The sequence below is a fragment of the Pipistrellus hanaki genome, assembly GCF_964339955.1.
Source record: "Pipistrellus hanaki genome assembly, chromosome: 2".
Taxonomy (NCBI): Eukaryota; Metazoa; Chordata; class Mammalia; order Chiroptera; family Vespertilionidae; genus Pipistrellus; species Pipistrellus hanaki.
Genome location: NC_140504.1, coordinates 183,580,719 through 183,605,902, shown reverse-complemented (window position 1 = coordinate 183,605,902; position 25,184 = coordinate 183,580,719). Strand labels below are relative to the sequence as shown.

At 43.8% G+C, this 25,184-nt stretch overlaps 1 protein-coding gene and 1 pseudogene across 4 annotated transcripts in view; both read left to right on the top strand.

Annotated features, from left to right (window-relative positions):
• Positions 1-1,978: 1,978 nt before the first annotated feature.
• The window catches only part of GMEB1 (glucocorticoid modulatory element binding protein 1), a 34,789-nt gene continuing 11,583 nt past the window's right edge, over positions 1,979-25,184 (top strand). The window contains exons 1-6 of one of the 3 annotated variants that reach the window (XM_084874974.1): positions 1,979-2,502; positions 9,632-9,789; positions 18,857-18,939; positions 19,732-19,856; positions 21,787-21,890; positions 23,888-24,045. In XM_084874974.1, coding sequence (XP_084731100.1) covers positions 9,662-9,789; positions 18,857-18,939; positions 19,732-19,856; positions 21,787-21,890; positions 23,888-24,045 — 598 coding nt within the window. In that variant the 5' untranslated portion in view covers positions 1,979-2,502; positions 9,632-9,661. Of the gene's footprint in view, positions 2,503-9,631; positions 9,790-18,826; positions 18,940-19,731; positions 19,857-21,786; positions 21,891-23,887; positions 24,046-25,184 lie in introns of all 3 variants that reach the window. The other 2 variants (XM_084874972.1, XM_084874973.1) reach the window with 2 other exon arrangements.
• LOC311617468 (protein FAM8A1-like) lies at positions 15,525-17,404 on the top strand (annotated as a pseudogene). The gene is made up of 3 exons: positions 15,525-15,639; positions 16,504-16,733; positions 16,874-17,404. The product of its transcript is annotated as a protein FAM8A1-like (transcript).

The following is a 25,184-nucleotide window of genomic DNA, read 5'->3' as shown; positions in this document are numbered from 1 at the left end:
TGCCTTGATAGAACAAGGGGTGGTGATGATAGAGAAGAATGTGGCTGGGAACCCCACTGTCAGTTGGGAATCAGGGGAGGCATAGTGAATGAGGGGCACAGAAGCAGCAGTGGAAGGAGATCATGCATGGGGCCCTGGAGGGGAGAAGTCTGGGTTTTATTCCAAGTGCAATGGGAGGTTATTAAAAGGTTCTTAACAGGCCGAGACCGGTTTGGCTCAGTGGATAGAGCATCAGTCTGCAGACTGAAGGGTCCCAGATTCGATTCCGGTGAAGGGCATGTACATTGGTTGCAGGCACATCCCCAGTGGGGGGTGTGCAGGAGGCAGCTGGTCGATGTTTCTCTCTCATCGACGTTTCTAGCTCTCTATCCCTCTCCCTTCCTCTCTGTGAAAAACCAATAAAATACATTAAAAAAAAAAAAGGTTCTTAACAGGGACATCACATTTAACTTTAATTATTCAGGAGATTACTCTAGGTGCCTAAGGTGAATAGCGATTGATAGGGTGGATAGGGTTCCTAACTTCTGGGAAATTGCTACAGCGGTCCAGGCAAGTCCCGTGGGCTGGAGCTGGGTGTTAGCAGTGCAGTTGGAGAGGACTTAACCCTCCTTTGGTTCTCCACCCTCTTCAGGGTAGCTCCTTACCCCTTATGCCAACCATCTGGTTCCAGCCTCCCTCTTCAGTCCATCTCCTGTCATTTCTTACTTCTTTGTCTCTGCTCATGCACTTTTTTGAATGCTCTTCCTCACTTTTCTCTGTAATGAACTCGTGCTTATGCTGGAGACCAGGTTCAAATACCCCCTTCTCTGTGAAGCTTGTCAGGAATTCTCCAGGGAGGGTCCTTTGTAGATGTTCAGTGCTTCGTTTGTAACTCAGGATAATACCTATCACACTGTCCTGTCCTGTGTGTCTACAATTCTGTCCGCAGAAGGTGAACTCAGAGCCTAGGAAAGCAGGGACAGGGCTTGAGTAAATGTTCAATCAGTGTTTGATACATAATCAAAAGATATAAATGGCCCCACTAAGAATAGTTCACATAGGTCAACAGTCCAGTCATGACCAGCCCCCATTATATTCAGAATCATCTGCTGACGTCTAAGTCCTTGATTGTAACAACAGACACTAACACGGATACTAAGTCTCCTCATTTGATCCTGGAAACAGCACTGAGAAGTGGGCACAGTAGGAAAAAAATCATCTCTATTTTATTAAGAAATTATGGCTTAAGAGAGCTGCAAAAGTCAAGTCTAGAATCCAGCTAGTCTGACCTCCCCTGGCCCCCAATTCAGTTCTATTGTTTACTCCTGGGCTGCCTCACTTGTTCTTTTTTTGAAAAATAAATGTATTGTATTAGGCTATTATTAATTGGCTTATGTACCATATATATTGTACCATATATATTGCTTATGTGCCATATATATCTCTCTTTTATAGATTTCAGAGAGGAAGTGAGAGGGAGAGAGAGATAGAAACATCAATGATGAGAGAGAATCATTAATTAGCTGCCTCCTGCACGCTCCCCACTGGGGATGGAGCCCATAACCCCGGCATGTGCTCTTGGCCGGAGTCGAACCAGGGACCCTTCAGTCCGCAGGCCAACGCTCTATCCACCGAGCCAAACCGACTAGGGCTGTCTCCCTTGTTCTTGAATCAGTAACTTGCAAAACTCCCTGTCACCCCTTCAAGACAAAGGGGACAGAGAGCAGAGGCGTGACTCACAAGAAGAGGCAAGATGGGGAAGCAATTCTCCTTCCCCTCCCTCCGCACCCCGTCCCATGCTTCCCTGTCTCCGGATCCACGCCGTTCATCAGCTTATTTTGTTAATTGGATTCCACGTAGGAGATCATTCGTATCATCTCGTTTCACACTCACAACCACCTTACGCCTTATGTAAAACAGAGGCTTTGAGCGGTTGAATACCTCCCACAAAGAAGTTAATACTTGAACCTAGTGCCTCCCAACCAGGAAAGCTTGGCAAATGTGCGTAGGTCAGAAAATGCAGTAAGCAGCTTGCTCAAGGACGCGTGACCAGATCTTTTGATTCCAAATTGATAGTTGGCTTATAACTTGTGGGGGTCTAGTAAGAGGTAAGCTTTAGAACAGGATTTGGGAAGGAAAGGGGGCAAAGTCCTCCAAAGGCGTGGAGAGACCTATCTTTGCCCCCGACAGTGGATGAGGTGATCCTTTCATTTTCCTCATCCGTGAAATGGGGGAAGAAGAGTTATCAGGGTCCACGGCGTCCTTCCCCAAACTGATTTCCCAGAGAAGACCCCTGCTCCGTTGTGAAGCCTCACTCAAATCCCTCCGGCTGAGGTTCGTCTTCCGCGGGCTCGACAAGAGGGACGCGGCCCCTTTAAGGCGCCAGCTCGCTGGCGGCGGCGGCCGGAAGTGTTGAAGTCCGGCCTGGCGGCGGCGGTGGCGGTACCAGCCGTGGCGGCCTCTGCGCATGCTCCGTCGCCCGCCCGCTCTGGCCGCCCGCCGCCCGCCTGCCCGACGGAGACGGTGAGGAGGGGGAGGGGTGGGCGCGCGGGCGCGGGCGCGGGGTGGGGTGGGGGCGGGGGGGCGGGCGCGGGGGCCGCGCGGCGGCCGGCGAGGGCGGGCGGGCGCACAGGGGGCGGGGGGCTGCTGCCTCCGCGGGCGCCTCCCCACGCCCTGTGCGTGCCGCCGCCGCCGCCGGGGAGCGAGCGGACGTCGCGGCGCCGCGGGGGGGTGAGGGGACGCTGCCGCTGGGTCCGCCCGAACTGCCGGGCCGCCCCCAGCGCGGCCGGTCGCGCCGCCGGAGCTCAGCCCCCGGCCGAGGGCGGCGGCGGGCCGGCGAGCCTGGCACTGGGGGCCCCCGGCGCCTCCGGACCGAGGGGCCCGGAAGTCCTTGGCCGAGGGGCCCGGAGGGGCCGGAGGACTCCGGACTGACAGGCCCGGACGCCCAGGACCCCGGCGAGGGGGCCGGGATCCCGGGGTGTCCCCAGAGGCGGGGTCCGGGGAGCCCCGGGCCCCTGGACAAAGCGCTGGGGCGCGGCCTGTGTGGGGCTGGGAGTGGGGTTGCGGGAGGGGCGACAGGTGAGGGGAGCCTGGGCGCCGGCCCGGGAGGAGCCCTCGGAGCCCGGCGGGAGAGCGGGCGCTCGGGGCGGCTTCACCTGAGGGCGCGTCAGGAGCCCGGTCTCTCAGTCCGGGGGGCACGGGGGCGGGTGCTGTTCCGGGGCCAGGTGGACAGGTCTGGGCGGGAGCAGGGGACCGGGAGGAAGAGCCCCACGGAGAGCGAGCAGGCCCCTGCCTCCCCGTAGAGGTGGGGGCGGCAGGAACACACCTCGGCCTCCTGAAGTAGGAAGGAGAAGGGTCCAAATCTGTGAGGAAAGGAGAGATTTGAGTACCTCCCGCCGTGTAGGTAGAGAAGGGGGCACCCTGGTTTCTGAGCACCGGGAAGGAGATATTTGAGGGGAAGAAGCTGAGTGCTCCCACCGTCTGAAATGTCAGGACCTGACCTGATGAAGGGTCCAGATGAAGGCGTGTCAAGCTTTGACTGGAGGACCAGGCAGATCCCAGTAGCAGGAGACCTGAAATACCCTCTCAAGATGAAATAAATATCAAAACCACTTTATAGCAGATACAAAAGGGGCTTTGATGTCTGCTTTTAGGAGAACCAAGAAGTGGGTTTTTGTTTTCTCAACCTGGGAGATTAGAGAAAGGGATGAACAGATAGTTAATTCTAGTCTTCACGGAAGGATTATTCCCTCCCACCCCCACCCCTACCCCTTGCATCTGCCAATGGTTATTAGTAAAGTGCCTTCGGAGGACTTTTTCATTAAATGTTTGGTCAGCCTCCCCTAATTTGTTAGCCTTTTATTAATTATGTGTATTTAGTGTCTACTGACTTGATGATTTTCATTAACCAACCATTTATATTTATTTCGCCAAATATATCCAATAGCTAACGTGTACACACAACTTCCTTGAGTGGGTTTGGGCTCTATTTTGGTCTTGTCCTAAGTCCCCTAGACTCTAGTTAGATGATTCTTCAAATAACGCTTTTATCCTATTGGTTCCTCAAATTCCTATATAGTGATCTCCAATAATAGTGAGTTATCCTGAACTTCATTTGCCCTGGCTGTTTCCCTCACAGTGGTCCTGTGCAGCCTTCCTATTAGCTTCCATCTGGAAGTACTCTGAATCACCTACTAAATACATGAGAAGGAATAAAGAAGGGAGGAAAAAAGTCAAGGAATTTTGGCCTCAAATTTAACTTGGAAATTTTTTTTTTTTTTAAATATATTTTATTGATTTTGTACAGAGAGGAAGGGAGAGAGATAGAGAGCCAGAAACATCGATGAGAGAGAGTCATCGATCAGCTGCCTCTTGCACACCCCCTACCGGGGATATGCCCACAACCAAGGCACATGCCCTTGACCGGAATCGAACCCTGAACCCCTCAGTCCCCAAGCTGACGCTCTATCCATTGAGCCAAACCGGTCTCGGCTAACTTGGAAATTTCTTAAGACTACACTACACTGTCTACAAAAATTACACTACAGTATGCAATACATAAATAGTTTTTGGGGTTAGAAAATTTCAGGATATCTGTTATTTCTGTTATTTCTTTATCAGTTACCAACTCATGTTCCTGTGATCAAGTGACACTCATACTTAATCCCTTGCCATGCTTTAAACATTAGTTTTCAGGACAAAAAAATGATTTTAATTCAGAGTAGGTCAGTTGTCATTTGAGCCTATGTAAGCAGTTGTGAATTTACTTTCAAGGTGTCTTTTTTTTTTTTTTTTTGTCTTTGAAAATAAGTAAAAACTAATTTGAACTTTTCACATAAATTTGACATCTTTATGTATGTTCCCGAATTATAGGAAGTGTGTGATCCACAGTGAATAAGGCCCTTTCCATTAAATACCCGAAGGATCAACGAACTCACTCGCTTGCATCAGGAGTTTTTATTGACATAAACAAGAGCTGTTTTTCAGTTCACACTCAGCTCAAAGAGATGACCTTGCAGTTAGCCAGTGTAGTCTGAAGAGCTAGTTTCGGGTTACTTCCTAGGAATATGGTATTTACAGTAATAGAGTGAGCCCAAACTAGCTTCTCTAAAGAATGTCAACATGGTTCTCTAAAGAATGCCATGTTGACTGAATCAGACCTGTGTCTCTGACTGACACTTTATGGATAACTATAATTATCATCTTTGATAAACTCTTAGAAAGTTAGAGAAGCAGCCAGAACATTCCTCTTGAGTGCCAAGGTGTGGATAGAGGTAAGGAATAAAGTATAAGTTTCTATTGAGGGAAAGTATTAATCAAGTTGTTAGTCAACCACTTGCTCTGTTGTAGGGAGGGCTCAACCATAGGGTAGAAGGTTGAAATTAGAAGCATCCTTCTAATTCTGTTTCTCTAACCCATTAATTCACCTAAACTATTAATTTAAAAAATTTTAAGTCACCTTTTTGGGATAATAAATTCCATAAGTTTAATACATGGTTAAGATATTACATCTTTTAAATTCATTAAATATGTAATAGAAACAGAATAGTGCTTGACAATAAATGTGTTCAGCAAATGTTAGTGGTGATTATTTTTTTTAAAAGAATATCTTTTTTTTAAAACATATATTTTTATTGACTTTAGAGAAGAAGACAGAAACATCAATGATGAGAGAAAATCATTGATTGGCTGCCTCCTGCACACCTCCTACTGGGGATTAAGCTGCCAGACATGTGCCCTTAATCAGAGTTGAGCCAGAACCCTTCAGTCTGCAGGCCAACGCTCTATCCACTGAGCAAAACCGGCTAGGGCTAGCTGTGATTATTTTCATTTATCCTATATTTTTATAGTTTAAACTTTGAATATATCTATTGGTTCAATTCCAGGGCTTGGTGGTATGTATATATATACTTCATCATATACCTTTTTGGCTTTTTCTAGACTCACAGAGCCGAATTGCTTTGGTTCTACTGCCAGAAGCCAGCCACACTAGTCCATTGATTCTCTTCTCTTTAAAAAAAAATATATTTTTATTGATTTTTTTACAGTGAGGAAGAGAGAGTTAGAAACATCCATGAGAGAAAATCATCGATCAGCTGCCTCCTGCACACCCCTTACTGGGGATGTGCCCACAACCAATGTACATGCCCCTGACCGGAATTGAACCTGGGACCTTTCATTCCACAGGCTGACGCTCTATCCACTGAGCCAAACCGGTTTCGGTTTCTTCTCTTTCTTGTTTTAAACTTCTGATTTACAGAAGTGCATAAATCAGTTACTTTTTTCCTCTAGTATATGATAGTGTCATGCATCTTTCCCTTTCGTAGTTCCTTAAGAACAGGCATGTCTCTTTTCGGGTCCAAGGAGCCTAACTCTATGCTGGTGTGGAGTAGAAACTTAGTAAATATTTGGTGAACTAGCCATAATAATGGGGCAATAAGCCAGACAGCTTGGGCTAGGTGCCTAAGCAAATTTATATTCCCTAAGTTAGAAATAGAAAATTCTACAAGTCTTTTGGGTTAAAAATGTATTACATACTTGTTATGTGCCAGATTTCCTTAGACAGTTTTAGGTAGGAGTTTTATAGATAGAAGTCTGATATTTGAAAACTACTATACTCCTGTGTCCTGAGCACTGAGCTAGGCACAGGGAAGCTGTTGAAAAAGAAAAGCAATCCTTGTCTTCAAGGATGTTGTCTGGTGGAGAGAGACTGACAAAGTGGGATGATGGTTGTGACAAGGGTGCTGCAGGCACTGGGGGAGCAAGAACACAAGCTCAAATCTAGTAAAGGAAGTCACTAAAAATCTGTCCAAGGAAGTGATGTTTTAAATAAGTCACAAAAATTTAGCAGTGACTAGTCAAAGAGGAAGAAAAAAATAATTCCGGGTAGAGGAAACAAGTGTGAAGGCTCAGGTGAGAAAATATGGTATGTTTGAGAAATTGGGAAAAATTCAATAATAGGAACCCATATTGTGAGAGGAAGAACTATGAGAAATGAGGCTAGTAAGTGGTTGCTCAGAATATGGTGGTGGCAGCACAGATGGAGAATGGGAGATGATTAAAAAAAATTACATATATATAATAAAATGGATAGGATTTATTGGTTGATTAATTTTAGAGAAGAAAGAGAGGAGTCAAAAATAACTCCTTAGTTTCTGGTTGGAGAATTGGGTGGAGACTAGGGCCATTTACTAAGGCAGAAAATAGGAGTAAGTTTAAGGTGCCAAAAGATATTTTAGGATACTTTTGGATATAGAAGGTATAAAATTCAGGTATAAAAGTTGAATGTGAGATCATAAAGGGCAGAAATATAAGTCAGATATGAGAAATTTTCAAATACAAAAATAGGTCAAATACAAACATTGATTGAACCAATCTATGTCAGTGTCTATGATGAGCAGGTCTGTGAGAGAGAAAATTATTTTTATATAAACAGCCTGTGTCCTGATAGTACAGTTTAGTTATGAGTATAGATGCACATTTAATTAACTGCAATACATGGCACCGGGTGGTAAACACTAGAGGACAGCTACAAGTCAAGTATTGGGGCACTGCAGAAAAGAAAATGGTTTGTCGGGGACTCTTTCCCCTTCCCCTGGTGGGAGTCTGTATTCTTCAATAAATCTCCACCTTTGCTATACAAAAAAAAAAAGAAGAAAGAAAATGGTTTGTCAATGACTGTGTGGAGGAGTGGGCTTTCAACTGGGCCTGAAAGGGAGAAAGGTGTTTTGGACTTAAGGAATAACAAAGTAAAAAAATAAAATAAAAATAAAGTACAAAAACCTGCAAGTTCATATGATAGGTTCAGAATACAGTGGGTTGATGGTATGGCTGGAGTTTAAGATTCTTAGGGTATTAGAGTTACAGATAAGACTGAAAAAATTTTTTTGGGCCAAATAGACTGAGTATCATGCTTAAGTATGTGTATTACAGGCAAACAAAGGCTGTGGCAGAGCTGAAATAAGTTTCGATCATCTGACTACCAGTTACATATTCAAACTTTCATCCATTGTGTGCCTGCTCCATTCAGCATAGCTCTAATAATCCTCACATATGTGTCTAACTAAGTAAATACAGTCCTCTTATTTATTCTCTCTTAAATTACTCTCTCCTTCCTTTTCAACTGTGAAGATTAACTGCAGAATATGAACATCCCGTGGCCCTTTGAGGTTTCATTAAGGCTGGGACAATGCTTTGAGTTACTTTAGAGTTGAGGAACACTGGTTTCCTCAACAGCTCTGCAAGGGAGATGTCAGGTGAGATTATTTCTCCATTCAGTATGAGGAAGAAAAATATTAAGAAGTTCTAGCTTCAGAGAGGGCACCAAAAAAAAAAAAAATGTTCTAGCGTTCATAAAATTGGATTCAGCGTTTTAAAAATATATATATATTTTATTGATATTTTACAGAGAGGAAGGGAGAGAGCTAGAGAGCTAGAAACGTCGATGAGAGAGAAACATCGACCAGCTGCCTCTTGCACACCCCCCACTGGGGATGTGCCCGCAACCAACGTACATGTCCCTGACCGGAATCGAACCTGGGACCTTTCAGTCTGCAGACCGACGCTCTACCACTGAACCAAACCGGTTTCAGCGGATTCAGCATTTATTAAACAACTACCCACTGCAAGTTACCTTTTTCTTCTTATAAGCTTAGTTCAGTTAGTCAGCAGATACTTATTTTTGAAAAACATTTCTATTGATTTTAGAGAGGAAGGGATAGGGAGAGAGAGATAGAAACATCAATGATGAGAGAGAATCATTGATTGGCTGCCTTCTGCACACCCCCTATTGGGGATCAAGCTTGCAACCCAGGCATGTGCCCTTGACCGGAATCAAACCCGGGACTTTCAGTCCGCAGGCTTACACTCTATCTACTGAGCCAATCGGCTAGGGTAGCAGATACTTATTAAGTACTCACAAAAGACAAAGCACTTGATGAAGTATAATGGCTGCTTGTAAGGAAAAATAGATTCCTGCTGAAACCAGTTTGGCTCAGTGGATAGAGCGTCAGTCTGCGGACTGGAAGTTCCCAGGTTTGATTCCTGTCAAGGGCATGTACCTTGGTTCGGGCATATCCCCGGTAGGGGGTGTACAGGAGGCGGCTGGTCGGTATTTCTCATCGATGTTTCTAGCTCTCTATCCCTCTCTCTCCCTCTCTGTGAAAAATCAATAAAATATATTTTAAAAAAAGAAAAGAAAATAGATCCTGCCCCATTTGGTTTGGGATGGAACTAGCGGCGTGCTATAAATCAGCTCTCTCGGAAAAACACACTCTAATTTATAGTGCTTGCCAATTTCTGTGGTGTATATACTTCTAGCATCACTGATTTTAAGTTATCAACTTAAAATGTCACTAAACATGGAGTTGGAAAGTTATATGCACAATTGGTTCTTAGGAACTTGTAGAGCTGATAGAGCATACCATTGAATGAATCATTCATACTTAAGAAAGCCTACAACAGCAAGTGAATACTGGGACATTTCTAGAATGATTAGAGCCTATGTCAGCACCATATCATGTTCCCATTCTTTTCAGAGTACTGTGATCTCCACCGTGCCCTTGGATTTGGTAGTTATCTTGATGTTTTTTTTTCCTGTGGTTGCCCTCTTTTCAAACCAGACGAAGTTACTGGTGCTTCTTGTTTCTGACAGCAGCTGCAGCTACCTGACTTCATGTGAAAGATGGCTAATGCAGAAGTGAGTGTCCCAGTGGGGGATGTGGTTGTGGTACCCACTGAAGGAAATGATGGGGAGAACCCTGAAGACACTAAAACCCAAGTCATCTTGCAGTTACAGCCTGTGCAACAAGGGTAAGTGACTAAGGATTTGGATATTCTGAAAAATTGGAGAAATTTAAAGAGTGGGAAAAGTATAACTTTATGCTTGTTTAGCACAATAAAACATTCAACATGAATCTCAGAGTTGGCCAAATTTTCATCTCTATAATAATGTATTGATAAAGATTGATTTAAAAAAAAAAAATAATGTATTGAGTGCTCTATTTGTCATTTCAGTACTTATTACGATTAGCTATTTCCTTGTCTTTCCCCCTCTTTTCCACTGTTAGCTTTTTGAGGGTAAGTTACATGGCTTCCTCATTTTATTTATTCACACTATTTAGCACAGGGCCCTGGTATATGTTTACCAAAAGACAGTAGTTAGAGTCAGAGGAGATTAGGCAAGGCAACTATAAAAGTACTAGAGGTCTGGTGCACAAAATGTACTTTTTATGCTCTTGATGGTGAGGGGGGTCCCTCAGCCCTGCGCCCTCTCGCGGTGCGCCCTCTCGCGGTCTGGGAGCCATCAGTCAGACGTCCTTAGTGCTGCTGTGGAGGCAGGAGAGGCTCCTGCCACCGCTTCCCACCTCCACCCCACGCTCACCAGCCAGTGAGCCCCACTTCTGGCTGAGGGTGCTCCCCCTGTGGAAGTGCACTTACCACCAGGGGTAGCTCCTGCATTGAGCATCTGCCCCTAGTGGTTATTGTGCATCATTCCCTTCTGCCGATTTACATATTAGCTTTTTATTATGTAGGATTCCTATTAGAAGCTGTCTGGATTGTCATGGGTGGACAAATGATCAAGTTTAATAGATAAAAAATATATATTAACTATCTAATCTTTTGTGTGTATGTGTGCTTTTTTATCTTTATTGTTAAAAATTTATCTTTATTATGACCTCATTCATTTATGGATAATAAAGAACATTATAAACTGATGAACCAAAAGATAAATATAGAGACAGTAAAGCAACAAGCAGACTGTCAAATTACAGCAGGGAGGGTAGGGAGATCTGGGGGAGATAAGAGATCAACCGAAGGACTTGTATACATGCATATAAGTACAACCAATGGACACAAAACTCTGGGGAGGAAGGGTATGTATGGGAGGGGGGGGGGCAATGTTAAAATATGTACACAGATAATAATTTAATAAAAAAAATGTAAAAAAGAAATTATCTTTATTGTTGAAAGTATTACAGGTATCCTCTTCCCCCCACATTGACTGTTTCCCTCCCCAGGCCTTCACCCTGTGTCCATGGTTTATACATATATGCATATCCTATATAATAAAACCCTAATATGCAAATCAACCAAATGGTGGAACAATTGGTGGAACGACCGGTTGTTATGACATGCATTTACCACCAATTGAGTGTCTTCCCCCGCCTTCCTCCCCGCCCCCCCCCCCCCCCGCCCCCCTGAGAGGGAGGTGACTGGCTGCAGTGATCGGGGTCAGGGCCAGTGAGCAGATGGCACCAAGCCTCCAGCCAAGGCAGGTGCCAGCAGGAGCCTCCCCCATTGCCCCGCCCACCAGTTGCCCCACAGAGATGGTTGTGATCACCGGCCAGGCCTAGGGACCCTATGCTATATATTGGGAACAGTCTCTTAGATTTAAAAATTAAAACCTGGCAAGGCTACTCTAACACTGGAAAAACAGGATGATGCAGTGATGACATGCATGGACTGGCTTGCACATTTTGTGGTCAGCCCTGATTCTGATACTTATAACTGTGTGACAAAGCCCATTACTTAACTTCTCTCTGCTTCAGTTTTTCCACCCTAAGGTGGGGAAAATGGTACTAATGCATCAGAAGGATCATGTTATGTACTACTTTTTACAATCAGGGCAAAAAAATGTAGCTGCCCATACAACAGCAAGATGCCTTTCACCTGTATGAAAAGTATGGTCACTGGTGCATGCAGCGCCTGGATTACGAGAGGGATGTCTGACTGCTGGTTTAGGTGTGACATCCCCCGGGGTGTCCTGGATTGCGAGATGATGCAGGCCAGGCTGAGAGATCCCCCCACACCCTTGTGCATGAATTTCATGCACTGGGCTTCTAGTGTGTGTGTGTGTGTGTGTGTGTGTGTGTGTGTATATATTATATATTCTTTGATTAATTTCTCCCTGCCCCAATTCCCTCAGAAATATGTCAGTCTGTTGCATGCTTCAATGTCTCTGGGTCTTATTTTGTCTGCCAGTTTATTTTGCTCATTAGAGTCCACATATAAATGAGATCACATGATACTTATCTTTCTCTGATGGACTTATTTCACTTAGCAAAGTTCTCTCCAGGTCCCTTCATGCTATCTCACAGGGTAAGAGATACTTCTTTTTTACAATTGCATAGTTTTCCATTGATGGGCACTTGGTTGTTTCCAGATCTTAGCTATCCTATCTAATAAAAGAGTAATATGCAAATTGACCATCACTCCAACACACAAGATGGCTGTCCCCATGTGGTCAAAGATGGCTGCTCCCATGTGGACACAAGATGGCCATCACAAGATGGCCAGCAGGGGAGGGCAGTTAAGAGGGACCAGGTCTATAAGAGAGGGCAGTTGTGAGCAATCAGGCCAGCAGGGGAGGGCAGTTGAGAGGGACCAGGCCTGTAAGGGAGGGCAATTGGGGGTGATCAAACCTGCAGAGGAGGGCAGTTAGGGGTGACCAGGTCTGCAGTTGAGGGCAGTTAGGGGCAAACAGGCTGGCAGGGGAGCATTGTGCATTAATCAGGCTGGCAGGGGAGTGGTTAGGGGGTGATGAGGCTGGTAGGCAGAAGCAGTTAGGGGCCATCAGTAAGACAGGCAGGCGAGCAGTTGGGAGCCAGCAGTGCTAGATTGTCCTAGATTGTGAGGGGGATGTCCGACTGCCCGTTTAGGCCCGATCTCGAGATCAGACCTAAATGGGCAGTTGGACATCCCTCGAGGTGTCCCAGATGGGAGAGGGTGCAGGCGGGGCTGAGGGACACATACCCCCATGCATGAATTTCATGCACTGGGTCTCTGGTTGTAAATAACACTGCTGTGAACATAAGGGTGCATATATTCTTTCTGATTAGAGTTTCAGGCATCTTAGGTTATATTCCTAGAAATGGGATCACTGAGTCAAATGGCATTAACAATCTATTTTTATACAAGGTATTCTAAAGGTGTTGGAAGAAATATAACACATTGTTACCATTACCATAGAGCTTGCAGTCTAGCTGTACGAACCAAAAATACATATTCTATCCTAGATAATAAAAGTCTAATATGCAAATAGACTGAGTGGTAGAACAACCAGTCACTATGATATGCACTGACCACCAGGGGGCAGATGCTCAACATAGGAACTGTCCCCTGGTGGTCAATGTGCTCCCACAGGGGGAGCACCACTCAGCCAGAAGCCGGTCTCATTGCTGGGGCATAGAGCAGCGGACATCCCCCAAGGGGGTCCTAGAGTATGAGAGAGTGCAGGCTAGTCTGAGGGGACTCTCTCCCCCCAGCCCCCAGTGCAGGAACATCATACACTGGGCCAAAAGCCTACACTAATAAAAGAGAAACATGCAAATTGACCATCACTTTGCTATACCCACCAGCGAATCAGGAGCGAGTATGCAAATTAACCCAACAGAGATAGCAGCAGCCACGGAGCAGGAGGGAGCAGGAGGCTTGGATTGCCCCTTGTAATGGAGAAAGCCAACCTTCCCGTCTGCCCTGGCCTCTGCTCAAGGCTATAAAGTTTCAATTATAGAAGATAAATCCCAGATACCTGTTTCCAGCAGGCCCTGGCCTCCACTCAAGGAGGTGCTGAGAAGAAAAAAAAGGAGGGGCTGGGAGCTTGGGTTGCCGGGGTGTGTGGCCAGTCTGCAAACAGCCATCAGCCCCTCACCCATGCTGGCCAGACACTCCAGTGGGGACCCCTACCCTGAAGGGGCTGTGGCCAGCCTGCAAACAGCCATCAGCCCCCACCCAGGCTGGCCTGATCCCATGGCCTGATCCCTGTAAACAGGCAGTCGAACAATCTTTGAGAGGACCCAGATTGGAGAAAGTGCAGGCTGGGCCGAGGGACCACCCCCCCCCCTCACGAATTTCAAACTCCAGGCCTCTAGTCCTACCTTATAAAAGAGTAATATGCAAATTAACCATCACTCCACTCAAGCCATGCCCACCAGCCACGCTCACCAGCCAATCAGAGCGAGTATGTAAATTAACCCCAGCCAAGATGGCTGCAGCCACAGAGAGCAGTTGAGAAAGGCTTAGATTTCCCCGGCAACAGAAGCCAAGCTTTCCACATACTCTGGCCAGCCTAGGCCTCCACTCAAGGATATAAAGTTTCAATTACAGAAGATAAATCCCAAGAAAAATGTCAGCAGCCACTGAGCTGGAGAGAAGTCTAGGGTTTCCCCGGCAACGGAGGAAGCCAAGCTTTCCACCAGCCCTGGCCAGCCTAGGCCTCCACTCAAGGATACAAAGTTTCAATTATAGAAGATATATAAAACCAAACAAATGGTGGCAGCTGGAGCGAGCAGGAGGCTTGGCTCCATTCCAGGTTACAAAGTTTCAATTGTAGAAGGTAAATAAATTTCAGATACCAGGGCCTCCGCTTGGGTTGCCAGGGGGCATGGCTGGCCTGCAAACCACTATAGGCCCCTCGCCCAGGCCACCCCACGCCCCAAGAACCCCCACCCTGATTCAGGACACCTTTCAGGGCAAACTAGCTGGCCCCCACCCATGCATCAGGCCTCTATCCTGTCTAATAAAAGAGTAATAATATGCAGATTGACCTTCACTCCAACACACCAGCTGACTGCTCCCATGTGGTCAAAGATCCTGCCCCTATGTGGACACAAGATGGCCAGCAGGGGAGGGCAGTTGGGAGGCACCAGGCCTATAAGGAAGGGCATTTGGAAGCAATCAACCCTGCAGGGGAGGGCAGTTAGGGGTGGCCAGGCTGGCAGAGGAGGGAAGTTGGGGTAAACAGGCCAGCAGGGGAGCAGTTAGACATCAATCAGGCTTGCAGGGGAGTGGTTAGGGGTGATCAGGCTGACAGCAGAAGTGGTTAGGGGCAATCAGGAAGGAAGGCAGGCGAGCAGTAGGGAGCCAGCAGTCCTGGATTGTGAGAGGGATGTCCGACTGCCTGTTTAGACCCGATCCCAGGCAGTTTAACATCCCTCGAGGTGTCCCAGATTGGAGAGGGTGCAGACTGGGCTGACGATCCCGCCCCCCACCCCCGGTGCATCTTTTGGTCCTCAGGCCAATGCTCTAGCCCAGTGTTTCCCAACCTTCTCTCATGATGAGAATCACCTGGTGGAGTTGTTAAAATACAGATTCCTGAATCCCAACTAAGAAGTGCTAAACTAGAATTTTTGGGAACATATAGGTAAAATTGTATACTTAACTAGTGCTCTAAGACAGATTTTATATACAGAGCACTAAGTTAGGTATGCAATTTTACCTACATGTTCTCAAAAATTCTAGTTTAGCACTTCTTAGTTGGGATTCAGGAATCTGTGTTTTAACAACTCCACCAGGTGATTCTCATCATGAGAGAAGGTTGGGAAACACTGCTCTAGCCACTGAGCAAAACTGGCAAGGGCTCTTGAAAGATTTTAAGGAGAGAGTGACATGATTATGCTGGTGGGAATATAGAAGATCAGGTAGCTAGCTGCAAGGAGAGATGTTCAGACTAACAATTATGCAGCCTGAAGGCAGTAGCAGTAGAAGCAGAGATAGGGAGGATGGCTAGTGCTAAACATGCATCTGGCAGGATGTGGTGACTGGCCATGTGGGAGTTGAGGAGGAGGAAATGTAATTCCCAGGCTTCTGTGTTAGGCTCCGGTGTTCTGGGTGGTGTCATCAGCAAGGATAGGGAGTATAGGAAGAAGAGTAGTTTGGGAGGTGAGGGAAGGGAGAGAGCTTGCTTGTTTTAGACATAACGAATTGAACAAAATCCTAAGGGACATCTAGATGTATTTATTCACTGATCAGTTAACTTCTGGCGTGAAATTCAGAAGGGAGGCCTGTGCTAAAGGTGTAACTATGGGCTGGGTAATCACTGATGCAAAGGAAATTATTTAAGATGCAATAATTAACACATCAGGTTTATTATAGAAATTAAAGGATATTGCTGTATCATATTAGGTAATTTTGAGCCCATTTCTTAGAAGGTAGAAACATTTTAGAAAGATACTTTCCCTAAGTAGTACCTCTAGTTATTGCTAGTCACTTTGGGCATAGTCTAGCTCTTACTTTTATTTATTTATTTTTATTATTATTATTTTTTTTACTATACTCTGATCATGTCAATAGTTTGGTTATGGGCCCCCTCGGCAAGAGCCCAGGATGCGAGAGGAGACGGCATCCGACCAGGTGTGAGGCTGCAGGAGACCTCGGGCAGGTGCACGAGTGGCTGTGGTAGTCCTACTGTGGCGACCTCACCTGGCACAGCTGCCTGGCACCTTCCCAACCTACTGCAGCCTGCAGTTACCCCAGCTGAGCTACCCCTTGTGAGGGTGGATGGGGGGAGTGGGAGATTGGGAGGGGCCGCCCCCTAGGCCTGGACACTGCAGGCCCTGCAGCTGGGCTACTACAGCCCCTTCTACTTCCTGAGCGCCGGGGGCCCTACCCGGTAGTGGCTTCTGGCAGCACCGCCCCTGCTCCAGTCCCAAGCCTGGGACCCCGGGCTCCTCATGTTCAGGGGGTTGTGCAGGCCACCCTAGTAAGGAGGGGTGAGGTCTGCTGCTCCTTCTCGAACTGCACCAGGAAGACAGTATTATTCCATCCTTGGCCCACAGATTTATGGCAGAGATGGTGGATTTCTTCATTCTCCTCTTTATAAAAGTAACTATTGTGTTAAGCATTATGCACCTCCATGGAATAAAGTTTGCTATGCATTATATAATAGAAGAAATAGATGAAGACACATCAATGGAAGACGTGCAGAAAATGATGGCGTGGCTCTTATATACAGATCACTAATTTGTTTCTATGAGATAATTTGCATTTGGGGAGCAGGCAGAGCTACCCCAGGGAAGTTCCTGATGGGGCTTCGAGTTATGACATGTGACATGTCAATGCTTATTGCACCAAGTCGGGTTTTAGTGATTCCTTCCTCAAATGTTAGCATTACAACGTCCACTATACGAGCATGGACCAAGAATTTTTCTATTGCTTCTTTTTCCCCTGCTTTCATCACACTGCTGTTTTTTCAGCATAATCGAACAGCCTATATGACATTGTAGCAGGAACCATTGTGGTAAAAAGAAATGGGGTCAGATGATGCCCCCAAAGCCCTGAATTCCATATTTTCTGGAATGATGACAAGACTGAATTATGTATCAAGACCATCAGTATCCCTGGGTTACGTTAATTGATGATTTAGAAATTAAAGCAGTCATTTCAGTATGATACAGGTGAAAAAAGAAAAAGGAAAAAAAATAGTTTAAAAAATGCTAAAGTGCTTAAAAATATTTCAGTGCCTAGATTCCAACAAGAGCCATCAACTTCTATGCTCAACATTTGCTTTTGGAACTGTCCAGCAGTATTACTTTTTATTCTTGTTAGAATAATTCTTTACTATGACTTACCCTTATTATACTTGAAGCAACACTATCTCGTGTGTGTGTCTTTCTTTCTTCTTCTTCTTCTTCTTCTTTTTTTTTTTTTTTTTTTTTAATATATTTTATTGATTTTTTTACAGAGAGGAAGGGAGAGAGATAGAGAGCCAGAAACGTCAATGAGAGAGAAACATCGACCAGCTGCCTCTTGCACATCCCCTACCGGGGATGTGCCCGCAGCCCAGTGTTTCTTTTTAATTTATTTTTTATTGATTATTTTATTTTATTTTATTATTATTTTTTAAAAATATATATTTTTATTGATTTTGTACAGAGAGGAAGGGAGATAGAGAGTTAGAAACATCGATGAGAGAGAGTCATCGATCAGCTGCCTCTTGCACACCCCCTACTGGGGATATGCCCGCAACCAAGGTACATGCCCTTGACCGGAATCGAACCCGGGACCCTTCAGTCCCCAAGCCGACGCTCTATCCATTGAGCCAAACCCGTCTTGGCTATTTTTTATTGATTATTTTAGAGAGAGGGAAAGAGAGAGGGATAGAAAGATAGAAATATCAATAAGAGAGGAACATTGATCGACGGCCTCCTACACGCCCCCTACTAGGGATTGCCCCAACAACTCAGGCATGTGCCCTTACTGGGAATCAAACAGTGATTAGTTCATGGGTCGACACTCAACACTGAACCACACCTGCTGGGCTATCATGAGGTTTTAAGGTTATGAAGGGAAAAGTGGTGTAAATAAGTAGCAAGAGGGCCCTGATCGGTTTGGCTCAGTGGATAGAGCATCAACCTGTGGACTGAAGGGTCCCAGGTTCGATTCTGGTCAGGGGTATGTGCCTTGGTTGTGGGCACATCCCCAGAGGGCGGTATGCAGGAGGCAGCTGATTGATGTTTCTCTCTTATTGATGTTTCTAAATTTCCCTCTCTCTGTAAAAAATCAATAATATATATATATATATATATATATATATATATATATATATATATATTATTCTAAGTATTAGTAATGGCTATTTTTATTTTTATTTATTTATTTATTTTTTAAATATATTTTATTGATTTGTACAGAGAGGAAGGGAGAGAGATAGAGAGCTAGAAACATCGATGAGAGAGGGTCATTGATCAGCCGCCTCCTGCACACCCCCTACTGGGGATATGCCCGCAACCAAGGTACATGCCCTTGACCGGAATCGAACCCGGACCCTTCAGTCCCCAAGCCGACGCTCTATCCATTGAGCCAAACCGGTCCCGGCTCAATAAAATATATTTAAAAAAATAAGTAGCAAGAGGAACTTTGCTTTGAGGTGAAGAAAGTTATTGATTCATTTTCATGGTAGTAGCCGCTAAGCAGTCATGGGCAGCTTAGAGTTTAAAAACAATGGATAACTAGTCAAAGCATTAATCGACAGTTGTAAAATATATTTATTTTAGTCCTTTTGAGGTAAGTTAAAAGAAATTTCTTAACCCCTAAGCTGTGAATATTAATTTTTTCATGATTTATGTAGTTTGTTTATCGATGGACACTTTTACAACAGGATTTATGAAGCTGGGTCCGAGAACAACACAGCAGTTGTGGCAGTAGAAACTCACACGATACACAAAATTGAAGAAGGGATTGGTGAGTCTTTTTGTTATTTTAGTATATTTGACCTTAGTTTCCTTAGCTAAGATTTCTTGACTTTGTGCCTTTTTCAGGAAGAAAGAGGGAGAGAGACAGAACATCAATGATTAGAGAGAATCATTGATAAGTTGCCTCCTGCACGTCCCCCACTCAGGATCGAGCCTGCAACCCAGGCATATGCCTCAACCAGAAATCAAACCATGACCTGGGACATAGTTCAAGGCTCAACCACTGATCTACGCCGGTCAAGCAAAAAGATTTTTCATCGATAAAAATCCACAAAGAAATTGGAGCCTCAAGGTTGATTCTTGTCAGTAGGGAAGTTGCTGATGAAGACTGATAAAGTGTTCAGTGGAAGGCAATCAGTGGAAAGAAATTTTGAAATTAGGCAAACCTAAATTTGGAGCCTACTTTCCCATTTCTTAACTGTATCCTTGAGAAAGTCACTTTACTTTTGGAGTCCCACATTACAGATATGTAAAACATAGAAAACAATCACTATCTCCGAGGGTTGTTGCAAGAACTAAATAAGATTAAGCACATTAAAGCATATAGTACAGTGTCTGGAGCATAGTGGGAGTTCAGTAAGATAGTTGTTATGCCTAACTTTTTCCAAAGGATTTCTAAATAATACCAGCCAATGTAAACTGTTAACCCATGAGAGGAACCAGGAGACTAAAGATTTTTGAATTAAGCTTTGGGAAAGAGTGTTCATATAATACCTTAGTAAAAAAATGAAGGAAAAAAAAGAGTGTTCAATAAATCACTGGTATTTTTTTTCATTTTTAGATGCAAGCACTATAGAAGCAAATGAGGATATGGAAATTGCTTACCCCATAACTTGTGGGGAGAGCAAAGCCATTCTTCTCTGGAAGAAGTTTGTATGTCCAGGAATAAATGTGAAGTGTGTCAAGGTAATTGTCTTTTCTCCTTGCTGGAACCTATTTTGGGGCTCCTTGTTTTCAAAGGGCATGATTTCATGCCTAATCTCTCTTTCCATCATATCAGTATTTTAAATATATATATTTTTATTGATTTCAGAGAGGAAAGAAGAGGGAGAGAGAGAAACATCAATGATGAGAAAGAATCATTGATTGGCTGCCTCCTCCTGGGCATGTGCCCTTGACTGGAATTGAAACCAGGACCCTTCAGTCCACAGGCTGACGCTTCATCACTGAGCCAAATCTGCCAGGGCCATATCAGTATTTTGTGGCTATAGTCCCATTGCATCATAGTAAGTAAAAATAACTTGGGAGTAAAATTGTATTCTGATGGGACCTGGATTCAAGTACCATCAGAATACAAGTTTGGCTCAGTGGATAGAGCATTGGCCTATGGCTTGAAGGGTCCTGGGTTCTATTCTGGTCAAGGGTGCATGCCAGGGTTGTGGCTTGATCCCCAGTAGGGGCCGTGCGGGAGGCAGCTGATTGATGATTCTCTCATTATTAATGTTTCTATCTGTCCCCTCCTTTCTGAAATCAATACAAAAAAAAAAGACTATAAGTTCCATGAAAGCTGAGAACTTGTCTCTTTTTTTTTTTTTTTTTTTTTTTTTGAGAACTTGTCTATCTTGTTCATTAATGTGTCCCCAGCACTTAGGAATGGTACTTGGTGTATTTATCAATAAATATTTGTTGAATGAATGAATGGAGTCCCATCTCTATCAATGCCTTACCCTGGTGTTCACTTATGGTAGAGTTTATTGAAAATTATTACTGAATAAAAACACATAATCATGAGAGCACAGTGTGGAAATTATTGCTTATTTCGTCCCCATTGATAGCCACAACTATACACATAGATGATAGAAGTCACCATCAGTGGCACGATCCTAGAATCATTAAAGATTACATAGTTTTGTGTGTTTTTTTTTTTTTAATATATTTTTGTTATTTCAGAAAGGGAGAGGGAGAGATGGAAATGTCAGTGATGAGAGAGAATCATTGATCTGCTGCCTCCTGCATGTCACACACTGGGGAGCGAGCCTGAACCCTGGCATGTGCCCCAACCAAGAATCAAATCGTGACCTCTGGTTCGTAGGTCAACACTCAACCACTGAGCCATGCCTTCCAGGCAAGATTGCATAGTTTTGATGTTCTGCAGTGCTCTTGGTTCCTATTGTACTTATTCTTTCTACCACATCCTGAATCTTGTCATTAGGGCTAGATAGATCACTTCAGTTTATTTAAATAGCCTTTGTGACATTGGATCCAACTATTGATTTGGGGTATAAAGGTTTTGTTTTGTTAAACTTTGCTGAGGTGGGTTTTTTCCCTATTGCTTTTCCAGAAAGAGTGGAAGGGGAGGGAAGGTGAAGGAGCAGGAAGAGGGGGGCTAAAAGAGTTAGAGGGAGAGAGAGAGAAAGAGAGAGAGAGAAAGAGAGAGAGAGAGAGGGAGAGAGAGAGAGAAAGAGAAACATCCATGTGAGAGAGATACATTGACTGGTTGCCTCCTGCAGGTACCAAGATCCGGGATGGGGAATGAATCCATAATCCAGGTACATGCCCTTGACCAGGAATGGAACCCAGGATCGTTTGGTGCACGAGCCGAGGCTCTCACCACTGAACAACGCCAGTCAGGGTCATAGGTTGACTTTAAATACTAATTAGTATATTAATCTCTGATGCTCCCAATGTCATCGGTAGCTTTGTACCAGGATAGGGCACTGTGCTCAGAGAAGGACATCTTCTCTGGTACAATAGGGCAGAAGGCCAAATAATTCAAGGTCATGACTTAAGATGTCATTGATATTTTTTGTACATAACAACTAGAATCATCTCTTAGTTTTCCTCTGACCTGCCTAAGTTGACATTGGACTATTTTGGACTTTTCTTTTTACTTTAGTTCAATGATCAGTTGATCAGCCCCAAACATTTTGTTCATCTGGCTGGCAAATCCACCCTAAAGGACTGGAAGAGAGCTATTCGTCTGGGTGGAATCATGCTCAGGTGAGCTCTAATAGTTAAGAACATACCTTTCTACTGACTTTGGATGCACTTAATCATGGTATAATCGAGAGAATTCAGTTTTTTCCTCTTTAATTTGGAATTTTTATTCTGTCTGATGGATTAGTTGAAGCAATTCATGTATTATTTTACCTTCAACTTGTTTAAAAAAAAAAAAAAAAAAAAAACTCTGAAAGAAGAGGGAATCAAATTCACTCTTCCCTGTATCTAGGGCCAAGTTTTTAGGGTGTTGGATAGGATCCTCTGGGCAGAGAAACTCAAGAACAGATGACAGTCCTCCTTGAAATCACAAAGCATAGGCAGGCTAAGCCTGGTGCTGAGGAAGCGTGACAGTCACTGAGAAGTTTGGGCTGACTGACAAATCCTAGAATAATTGGTAAAAGTAGAGGGGTGCTATTAATAAGTACCAGTGATGCACAGTGAGTGCAATCCTTGCCATCACTGTACCACAGAAATAAAATTCAGAATGCTTATTACCCCCAACTCTCCCTTTATGCAGCAAGTTTCCTATTGTAATTTTTTCCCCTCTGAAAATTAACATCAGTTGATTAACATTAGTGCTCATTCCTTGAGTACTCACCTCGTGGTAGGAAATTTAAAAATGTGATAAAAAATTAAAAGTTCCACACAGAACATGTTTCAAGAACCTCAAAAACAACTTATCCTTTATTTTTCATTCTTTTTAAGGAATCTGTCTTAAGAAAAATCCATAGGGCTTGTAGAGATTCAAGCATAAATATGTTCATTGTGACTATTATGAAAATTAGTGTGTTTTAATATAGGTATATGTAAAGTAAATTATTGCTCATCTAAATATATATGAGTATATACTGTGGGATATAATGTAGTCATTAAAATATTTCTAAAGAGTTTTTATATAAAAATGTTTATGTGTAACGTAGAATGAAGACAAAATATAAAATCAATTAAACAGTGCGATTTTAATTGTGTTAAAACACAAACACACATATGTAAAATTTAGTAGAAGAAAATATACCAAAATGTTGATGTGATCTCTGTGTTGTGGGATATTTTTTTAAAAAGGGTAGTTGTCGTCTTTATATTTTATATTTTTTACAAAAAATGTTAATTTTTTTTCTTCACATACTATTTTTTTTAGTCAGAGACAAAGGAAAAATAATTCCAGATAATTTATATGCAGAAATCAGTAGTTGAATGAAATTAGAGAGACTTACCTTTTTCATTTTTGTAGTTCTTGTCCCGTCTTATTTGCCCAGAAAAGCAAGCTTATGTCAACTTTTCTCAAATGTAAAAGGGTACAAGAATGCCTAAAAAACCTTTAGTGAAAGACAAGTAGCAATATAACATGTTTACTGTAATGAAAATATGGCATCGTTTTGCTCAGGATCTATCATAATGTCTTGTGAATTCCTTTCTAAGGATATTTTATAGTCGGGGGTTTAGTATAATCAGCTTAGGTGTTTCTTTTATCAATTTCTTTTCCTTAAAAAGAAATTGATAGGTTGTTATCAATTTCTTTTTAAGGAAAGAAATATGCTGAAGTTTTATGTCTCCAAAAGTGACAACAGATCTTGCTGTCTAGGAATATTAATGCCTCAGAATCTCATCACAAAATTCTAATTCTGTTGTGGCATTCCTTAATTGTGCTTGGATATGAGGTCATCTTTTTCCCCCTTTGGGTTTGGTTTCATTGAGATCCTGTGGGGAAACTTAGCTATTGTCAGGAGTGTATATTTAAAGCTTAGTGATAACGGATATAAAAGAAAAAGTACTCATGAGTAGACTAGGGAGGCAAGAGGACCAATGAAAATTTTAGACTGGGCAGGACCAATGAAAATTTTATAGTCCCAATTAGAATCTTTGCAGCTTAATGACTTTTAATACTATTAGGTTTCACTAATCTATAGAGGAGACTCAGCAACTTGTCTCTCTTTGTTCCTAAAGCCGAGTTCTTGAAGTGCAGGCTGAAGTGGTACTTCTTGTCTCCCTTTGTGCAGGAAAATGATGGACTCTGGACAGATTGATTTTTACCAACATGACAAGGTTTGCTCCAATACCTGCAGAAGCACCAAATTTGATCTTCTGATCAGCAGTGCGAGAGCTCCAGTGCCAGGACAGCAGACAAGTGTGGTGCAGACACCCACTTCGGTCGATGGTAGGGGGTAGGAAACCACCTGAAAACACATTGTGTTTTTCAGTAGCACATTCCCCTTCATTTCTCCTTTGTGTTTCCTTTTTCTTACTTTTATTGAATTTATTGGGGTGACATTGGTTAGTAAAATTATATAGATTTCAGATATTATCTATATATATAAAAGCCTAAGCAACCGGATGACCAGCCAAAGCTATAATGCACACTGACCACCAGAGGCAGATGCTCAATGCAGGAGCTGCCCCCTGGTGATCAGTGCACTCCCACAGCGTGAGCTCCGCTCAGCTGACCAACAGGCTCCAGACTAGGGGCTCACCGCTGGCTGGTGAGCACAGCTGCAGCGGTTCAAGCCTCTTCTGTGGATACTCCCTCTGGGTGCCCCTCCCCAACCTGGACTGGGACAGTGGAGGTAAGCACAGCCAGGCTGGGATGAGCGAGAGCAGTGAAGCATCTAGACCAGGCTTGGGGTACTGCCCAGCTGCCTGCTGGTTTGCATACTAGTATATCCCTCGGGGGATGTAGGACTGCTGGTTTCAACTAATCCCTGAGGGCTGAGGGCTCCCACCAGTGCATGAATCCATGCACCACACCTCTAGTAGTTCTATAATACATCTGTATATTGTATTATGTGTTCACCCCCTAATCTCCTTTGGATTTCTTAATTTCAAATCTCATGAGTGTTGAAGTCCTTGAAAGTTATGGTAATCTTGGATGGGGTCCTATGCTTTAAAAGCAGATATTTGTTTTCTCCCAAATGATTCTTATTGGCCAGACCTCTTTCTTTGTTTCTTTTTTGCAATGCATGGTAAACATTAGAAAGATGGTTCAATAGTCCTAATGCTTATTCAGTAATCTCATCTCACTTGGGTACCAGTTGGCATATCTTTGAATTTAGATTGTTTTGAAAATTCTTTGCTCTATTAGTGGTCAAAGCAGGAAGGTGGATTAGAATGGTTGAATGGTTTTCAGTTGTTGAACTGAGAAGTATCAAAGACAACTTATCCTTGGCTGAGATGGACTCTGGAGACTCTGCTAGAAGGATCCAAGGAAGGGTTCTGGATAACCAAGCTGAGGCTTCCTCACAATTGAGACAGGATGGGGGACACACTTAACTTCCATAATATTGAGTTTGGGATTAGGGC